The 9,233-nt window shown below is 38.9% G+C and overlaps 1 protein-coding gene across 1 annotated transcript in view; it reads left to right on the top strand.

Annotated features, from left to right (window-relative positions):
- Positions 1 to 1,016: 1,016 nt before the first annotated feature.
- LOC106533808 (pecanex-like protein 1) overlaps positions 1,017 to 9,233 on the top strand; it is a gene marked incomplete in the record, with an annotated part of 47,015 nt that continues 38,798 nt past the window's right edge. Inside the window, 4 exon segments of the mRNA XM_014030245.1 lie at positions 1,017 to 1,099; positions 3,100 to 3,241; positions 6,958 to 7,135; positions 7,322 to 7,430. Of these exon segments, the coding sequence (XP_013885699.1) occupies positions 3,114 to 3,241; positions 6,958 to 7,135; positions 7,322 to 7,430 (415 nt within the window).

Raw genomic sequence — 9,233 nt, 5'->3', positions numbered from 1 at the left:
TGGTAAACATTCCTCTTACAGCCCAGAAAACAATTATTGGCAAATATGTAAATGAGATGATGATATCTGGCAGGTTTTAGGAAGCCAATAGCGACTTTTTTTTACTGAGGAGTTTGCAACAGTGGGTGAATATTAATTCAATTACTTATTTTACATTATATGTTTTATTTAATTGGTATTACTATGTAGAAAAATATACTGAAAATGAACAAAAAAACCCAGTAAGTCTGTCTGAAAAAGTCTAATATTTAAAAAAATGGAAGCGTGTGGGAACCTTTTATTTTTCCAGATGGAAATTTCATTGGCGTTTCTAAAATGTTGTGTTCAGAACGTGGTTTCCTGTTGATAACAGCGAACAGTTTTGTTTCCTCAGAGATGAATCAAACTAAAAAGAACTGGTCATTGTTCTACTGTATGTGATATTTTGCCCCTTGTTTCACAGCTCGCTGATACAATCTAAGGTTTTACCTAATTTAAAGGAAAAGAACCCAGAGGACCCCTTCTCAGAAGTGCATGATCCTCTCCCAGAGAAGCTGAGGGCCTCAGTGGTATGTTTATCCTTTAGTCTTCTCATTTTTGCTGAAGAAGGTAATTTACATGACATTGGTTGAAACTTGTGATGAAGGATTTAGTGTTTCTCTGAGTTCTCATGTACTAATGTTTGTTTTTAAATGTGTAGAATGAGCGCCTGCAGTCAGACTTGATCGTCTGTGTGGTCATTGCTGTCCTTTACTTTGCCATCCATGTCAGCACAGTGTTCATAGCCCTACAGGTACAGGAAATATTTCAGCTTTGGAAACTAAATACCAGATATAAAAGATTATAGTATAGGTTTATACATTGATGAGTTTTCTCATGTCTGAGTGGTAATCAGACAGATGGACAGAACTTTGAGTTTTGAAGCAAGTAAAATGTGAACAATAAGATGTCTTGTGTTTTTTTGCTCAGCCTTTCCTCAGTTATGTCCTGTATGCTTTATTGGGGACGGTGGGGTTGCTCAACCACTACCTGCTACCTCAAGTTCGCAAGCAGCTGCCCTGGTACTGCTTCTCTCACCCTTTGCTCAAAACCAAGGAGTACTATCAGTTTGAAGTCAGAGGTAGGTCCTGTTGACTCTCAGCATCTTTACTTTAGAAGTCACGCATGTTATTCAGTCAGAAAAARTTCTCAGCTTCATCACACCCTATTTAGCCTCTTTAGCAGAGTCTGTGTGAACGCAGTGCTCAGCAAACATTTGACATTAGAGAATAAACTTGCTCATTTTGTGATCTGTGTGCGTTCTGAATGAAGTCTCAGCTGTTTGTAGGCTCAAACAGGAGCTACACACAAGAGGATAAGACACATTCATCTATGTTTATATCTATATTCATCTATCACATGCACAGTGTCAATAGAAATAACAAAAACAGAACATTTATTTATTTATTTTACATATAAAATCATCTCATAGTAGAAAATAAACTGTGGGGGAAACCGGAGTACTCGGAGAAAACCGACGCAAGCGCAATGAGAACATGCAGACTCTGCACAGAAAGACCCCAGGTCTTTCCAAACCGAGGATTGAACCCAGGACTTTCTTGCTTTCTTGCTGTGTGGTGTCAGTGCTAACCACTGAGCTGTCGTGCTAAAGTATCTGAAATGCACCCAGGCTGGCTTGGTTGTGTCCCAAAAAAAAACTGTCTTTTATATTATGTGCAGTACATACTTAAAGCGAACACACTTTCAAATCTGCGGGTCATAACTTTAATAAACTCTGGTAGGTAAATTATGTACTGCTTGGTCAAGGCACTCGTACGTTCGGCATCACATCACATGTCTGGGTGGAACATAAACTTAGAACAATAGTTCCTATTGTTACATCCGATACCTGCTCAAAATCCTCATGTTTTCTCATAAATATAAGATCAGGATCTCGTAATTATGAGATCAGAAGTCTAATTTTATGTTTTTATTTGGCATAAGCAATTCCCTTCTTTACTGAACAGCTGGCTTGTAACGTGAAATCTGCTGAGAAATGCAAGAGTCAGTGTATTTTTGTTCTCAATGTGAGACATGAAACAAATGCTRTGAAAGAGAACTTTAGGTTGCTGTTGTTATCCCGGTTCTCTGAGTAACACGAGTGAGGGTTTCACCAAGTCACCCTCCTTGCTCTGGCATTGCGAGGAAGAGGTGATCATTTTTGAATAAACTGTCAGTGCTAGAACAGCCCTATATATACGGCTATGTATAAGTTTGTTTTTCTTTGCAGCTGTGAAAGCTCATATCCAAATAATATTTGAGGTTTCTTCTTTAGAGTGACTCAAATATTTGTCTTTAGAATAACCTAAAGATAGGATTCAGATCAAAAATCAATGGGTTATCCTCATTAAAAAGGCAAACCTCTGGAACCGCTCATGATATCAGGGTCTGGGTATCGAAATGTAGCTTAAGAGCAGAAATCTGAAAATGTACTRAGGTCATGTTGACCAAATTTGACTTAATCCTCAGTCTGATGTGATAGGTCACAATATATTACTTATATATGTGTATATATATACTTTTAAAAACGGCTGTTCTCAGTTTCATGTGAGATCTCATAAAATGTGTTAACGTTCAGCTATAACCACACACCTCAACTCACTGTAATTCTGACTGGGTTGCAGCCATTTTTGGGTTGGCAACATCTTAATTTACGTTGAGATAAAAGGTAAATCAGTTGTAGATGAACGTTTTAAAAAACACACAAGTTGACTACAAGTTTATTATTGTCCAAATTTTAAACAATGATCTTTCAAAATTTTAGTTCAGTGTCAATTTTTCTCAATATCTGTAAAATTGAAACATTAACTGTTTTTATACTGACTAATGTCAGTTAGCTGTGGAGCCGTATTGAATCAAGTTGACTCCAAAACTTATTCAGTTGTAGACGTACATCCAATGATTACTTTCTGACAATTTCATTTAAACCGTTCCAGTGGTTTGTGAGATATTTTGCTAACAGTCAGAGTTGATGCCAACAGTTACAAAGTTTTGAAGTAAAGAATGAATGTGTCACTAACCAGGTAATCTATTGTTTATCTTCCTGCTGTCCTGTGCTTCTGACCTCCCGTCTCCTGTCAGATGCGGCTCATGTGATGTGGTTTGAAAAGCTTCATGTGTGGCTGTTGTTTCTGGAAAAGAACGTGCTCTACCCGCTGGTCATCCTAAACGAGCTGAGYGGCAGTGCCAAGGAACTCGCAAGCCCAAAGAAACTCGATACAGAGTGAGGATTTTTAATATTTTTCCAATGTTCTCAAGTCTCTGCTAGAGTTAGACTGGACAAATATTTTGGCCATCAACCTCTGGAKTCTGTTGGCAGTAGCGTTCAAATTTATTTTTAAGATGACAAATTTAGTGGTTAAATTAGTAMCAACTGCAGTGAAAAGTTAATCTTTTTATAATAACAATTGTCAAAGTACATTTAGAATAAAAAAATAGGTTGAACAAACCAGGTGTCAGATAATCWTGATGGTAGCTAGGTAAGTAAAAAACTAAAATGAAAAATGTGGTCACTCTTGTGTTGCTTAAAACAACTTTTTCAATGGCTTTAAATATGAAATATGAACTTTAATTTTRATCTACATTTTTAAGTATAAAAATTACTCATTTTTAGTTAAAAATTGTTTCAAGTCCACAAAATTACATAAAACTTAAAAAAATGCTGCTTCTACAGGTAATCTACTGTAAATGAGGAGCTGTGTTGTTTGACCAAAGTGATGTCACACAAGCTCYGCCTCCTTCAGGAGCTCTGAATGTAAAGTCAAACTGATTTTCATGCAGTTTGTTGAAAATGGCATGTTTTGGCCTCACTTACAAAAACATTTAGAAATTTGTTGGATATTCATACTGCATATGACAAACTATCAAATTAAAGTTATTTAMAGAGTTGTAAAGTAACTACAGTAAGTAGAGCTGGGCGGTATSACCCAAATTTTATATCACGGTATTTTCAACAATTACACCGGTTTCACGGTATTTGACGGTATTATTTCCCCTCACAGCTCAGCTGATAATAAAATGTACAAACTTTGCTTATTGACTTTTTTCTTTTACTGTACCTCTGTATCACTGTTTCCCTCCTCTTGTACGTCTTTTCTTCTTTGCCTGGTTGTAGACAGTAAYCATGCATTTAGGTCCGATTGTGAAGGGTTGAGAAAAAAATCATTATCTGGTCTATYGTTGCGTGTTAATAAAACTTAAAARGACGACTCACCTTGCACCCCAGTCAACTTCGCTACACTATAAAACTACTTCCCAACCGGGCTTTTCACCGAAGCACGCTAAAGTCTCCATGCAATAACATCTCCGTTATGACGTAGCGCGTTAAATCTAACTGTGCACATCACTAAAGAGWTGTTTACTACATTCAGCGATGTGAAAACGGGATTTTTAAWTTTTTTTTAACATCAGACCATATAAGCAGCTGAAACACACCACCCGCCGTCAGTTGTTCCAACAAAAACTTTAGCATGCTAATGCGCTTAGCGGTGCTTCAAGGAAACGTGTCCCCAGGGAAACAGTTCATTGGCGGCCGCGACAAAATGTTCCGCACGTGTTCAGGCTGTTTACACTGGTATTCAGAAAAGTCATATAACAAAAATAAAAACCGGTTTTTGGTACAAAACGGTATACCGCCCAGCACTAACTGTAAGTACAAATACTTTGTTACTGTACTTAAGTAGAATTTTTGGGTATCTGTACTTTACTTGAGTAATTATTTCTCAGCCTACTTTTTACTTCTACTTCTTACATTTTCACACAATTATCTGTACTTTCTACTCCTTACATCTTTTTAAAAGGCAAGAAGTAGAAAGTCGTTACTTTTATTTCATTTTTGCTTGTTTTCATTCCAGCTTGTATTTTTAAAAAAGAAATACTATCCATATAAATTATGTCAAATTTGCCTCTATAGTCATGGCCGAAAGTGTTGGCACCCCTGAATTTTTTCCAGAAAATTAAGTATTTCTCCCAGAAAATTATTGCAATTACTCATGTTTTGTTATACACATGCTTATTTCATTTGTGTGGATTGGAACAACACAAAAGAACAGAGGAAAAAAGGCAAACTTGACATAATTTTACACAAAACTCCAAAAATGGGCCGGACAAAATTATCGGCACCCTCAACTTAATATTTGGTTGCACACCCTTTGGAAAAAATAACTGAAATCAATAGCTTCCTATAACCATCAACAAGCTTCTTACACCTCTCAACTGGAATTTTGGACCACTCTTCTGTTGCAAACTGCTCCAAGTCTCTCATATTTGAAGGGTGCCTTCTCCCAACAGCAATTTTAAGATCTCTCCACAGGTGTTCAATGGGATTTAGATCCRGACTCATTGCTGGCCACTTTAGAACTCTCCAGCGCTTTGTTTCCATCCATTTCTGGGTACCTTTTGAAGTATGTTTGGGGTCATTGTCCTGCTGGAAGACCCATGTCCTAGGACGCAAACCCAGCTTTCTGACACTGGGCCCTACATTGAGACCCAAAATCCTTTGGTAATCTTCAGATTTCATGATGCCTTGCACACAGTCAAGGCACCCAGTTCCAGAGGCAGCAAAACAACCCAAAAACATCTTTGAACCTCCACCATATTTGACTGTAGGTACTGTGTTTTTTTCTTCGTAGGCCTCATTTCGTTTTCGGTAAACAGTAGAATGATGTGCTTTACCAAAAAGCTCTATCTTGGTCTCATCTGTCCACAAGATGTTTTCCCAGAAGGATTTTGGCTGACTTACATCCATTTTGGCAAACTGCAGTCTAGCATTTTTATGCCTCTGTGTCAGCAGTGGGGTCCTCCTGGGTCTCCTGCCATAGCGTTTCTTTTCATTCAAATGCCGACGGATAGTTCGAGCTGACACTGATGCACCGTGTGCCTGCAGGACAACTTGAATATCTTTGGAACTTGATTGGGGCTGCTTATCCACCATCCGTACTATCCTGCGTTGCAACCTTTTATCAATTTTTCTCCTCTGTCCACATCCAGGAAGATTAGCTCCAGTGCCATGGGTTGTTAACTTCTTGATTATGTTGTGCACCRTGGACAAAGGAACATCAAGATCTCTGGAGATGGACATGTAACCTTGAGATTGTTGATATTTTTCCACAATTTTGGTTCTCAAGTCCTCAGACAGTTCTCTTCTCCTCTTTCTGTTCTCCATGCTTAGTGTGGCACACAATGCAAAGATCGAGTCAACTTCTCTCCTTTTTTTCTGGTTTCAGGTGTGATTTTTTTAATTGCCCACACCTGTTACTTATCACAGGCGAGTTTGAATGTGCATCACAAGCTTGAAACAAAGTTTTTTACCCTCAATTTTGAAAAGGTGCCAATAATTTTGTCCAGCCCATTTTTGGAGTTTTGTGTAAAATTGTCAAGTTTGCCTTTTTTTTCCCCTCTGTTTTTTGTGTTTTCCAATCCACACAAAGGAAATAAACGTGTATAACAAAACATGTGTAATTGCAATAATTTTGTGGGAGAAATACTTAATTTTCTGGAAAAAATTCAGGGGTGCAACACTCTCGGCCATGACTGTAAATTGTGCCTCCTAGATAGGGTGAATTTAATTGTGGTTGAATGAGAAGTATAATTATATAAAATTCTGATACTGTATTAGTTTGTACACAAATAAATCATGCAATAAATGTCATTATGAAAAATCTAACTGCTCATTTTAAAATCAATACTTTTACTTGTACAGAAAATATCAGATATCAAGACTTTTACTCAAGCAAAATTCCTAAAGCAGACTTTAACTTCTACCAAAGTAATTTTTTGGTAAAATACTTGTACTTTTACTTAAGTATCACCTTGTGGTACTTTACACAACCCTGGTTATTTGACAAACTGAAGWAGCTTTCATATGACCTTTAAGCTCATCACTAGTTTGACCAGTGTTTGGCTGAGTATTTRTTTATAATTGGATGTTTTCCACCCTAGGGTTGGTGCACTGATGATCACTGTAGCTGGCCTGAAGCTGCTTCGTTCATCTTACAGCAGTCCGACCTATCAGTACGTCACCATCCTCTTYACCATCCTGTTCTTCACCTTTGACTACCGTCATCTGTCTGAGACGCTGCTGCTGGACCTCTTTCTAATGTCCATTGTTTTCAGTAAGGTGAGAGAAGTGCATAAAATGTACAATTTGTTTTGTATACAAGAAACTTGCACACTTTTTTAAATGATCCTAAATTTTTGAAAGAGCAGCTGTGCTTTTATTAAACTGATTAACTCAGTTTGTGGGACTTTAAATGCAGCTTCTTGTTTCTTTACAAAAATTTGTTTTTTTTTCTGTTTTATTCAGTTATGGGAGCTGTTTTACAAGCTACACTTTGTCTACACCTACATCGCTCCATGGCAGATCACGTGGGGCTCAGCCTTCCACGCCTTTGCTCAGCCCTTTGCTGTGCCTCGTATCCTTCTAAACATTAACTGTTCACTAAATCTCTGTCTTTATAGGTTCGCTACACTCATTCCCACTGGTGTTTTAGTGTCTGGTGCCAAAGGTGCCTGTGTTTGCTCAGATTGTCTGTACATTTAGCAAAATATCTTGTGAATCACTGATCACATTTAAAGAAACTTTCAGAAAGTAATCATAAGATGGAGACATGTTTGGAATCAACTTGAATCAAGATATCTGTCCAACAAACATTAGAAGATTCAAAATCAGCTTTGACTCAACCAGATTCTTTATAGTATAAATTTTGAGTAACTGAGCATTTGTCCTCAATGCGCACAGTACTTTGTGAACACCACGTTATAAAACTTATTAGCCGACAACTGTGGTAATAACTACTGGAGTCAATCCTTTTTGTCTGTTAGCAAATCATTTAATGAACCAATAACTATTGGAGTCAATCCTTTTTGTCTGTTAGCAAATCATTTAATGACCCACTGGACAAATTTCAGCGAGACTCCATCCACCTACCGGTATCTATTTTTTTTATCTGTTGTTTGGAACTGGGCCTATCTCCAGTGGTCATTGTGCAAAAGGCAGGGTACACCCTGAACAGATCTCCATTCCATCACAGGGACACAAAGACTAACAAGACATTAACTTTTTACACTCTGGCTTACACCTAGAGAGACAATTTAGAGCAACCTAACGCATGTTTTTGGTCCGTGGAAGGAAACCGGATGACATAGAACCTAAAACCTTGTTGAGAGGCAACAGCACTAACGAAAGTAATAAATGTAACTATGGTTCTATGAATCCCGGATGACCGCCAGAGGCAGTGCTTAAAGCACTGAATGATCATTCTTGCGCATGCGCAGGTCGAGTATCTTATGTTAACATAGTCACGTGTGACCCCCGGTGACACCCGTAGTCTATATAGTCAYGTGACAAGGTAGCTCAGTCCCTTAATCTTCTCATGAAAACACRATGATTCCGAGGGACCGGACGCTCTGGCGGTCATTCGGGATTCATAGAACCGTAGTTACATTTATAACTTACGTTCCGTTTCATCCCTACTGACCGCCAGAGGCGTTGATTAAAGCGCTGAATGACGATTACCAGCAGAGTCCTGAGGAATCACAAAAAAGAAAAACAAGCRWAAGGAATGCCCACCTCACTGAGAAGAAGAGGAGTGCTGCAACAAGACCCCCTCCAACGGGTGCAGGACAGCCAGGTTCACACTGTAGAACCTAGCAAATATATTTGGGGATGACCAGGAAGCTGCTGCACAAATAGCCTCCAAAGGGACCCCAGTCATTGCAGCCCATGAGACACTAATGCTCCTGGTCGAATGGCACCRCACCCCCGCAGGTGGTTGGCGGCCTTGTAGAGTGTACGCCTGTTCCACCACATCAACAACCCAGCGTGCAAGATGCTGTTTTGAAAGGGCCTACCTTTTGCGAGGCCCTGCATAGCACATAAATAAACTATCAGACTGTCGCAGAGAAGCTGTCCTTCTGATGTATGCTTCCAGGGTTCGAACAGGGCAAAGAGGTTCACYAGCGCTACCTGTTTCAAAACAAGCTAGCTGGAGAGGTAGAGAGTGGCTCACAGACGAGGCCACTTTGGGGAGGAATGCTGCATTGGGCCAGAGAGTGACACCAGAACCAGCTGGATTCCACCTGCAGCAGGATTGGTGAACTGAGAACGCATGAAGCTCACCTACACGTTTGGCTGAAGTAGGCCTGTCACGATAACAAATTTTGCTGGGCGATTAATTGTCTCAAAATTTATTGCGATAAACGATAATATTGCCTGG

The sequence above is a fragment of the Austrofundulus limnaeus genome, unplaced genomic scaffold (assembly GCF_001266775.1).
Source record: "Austrofundulus limnaeus strain Quisiro unplaced genomic scaffold, Austrofundulus_limnaeus-1.0 Scaffold1025, whole genome shotgun sequence".
NCBI lineage: Eukaryota > Metazoa > Chordata > Actinopteri > Cyprinodontiformes > Rivulidae > Austrofundulus > Austrofundulus limnaeus.
This window is presented reverse-complemented; position numbering and strand designations above follow the sequence as displayed.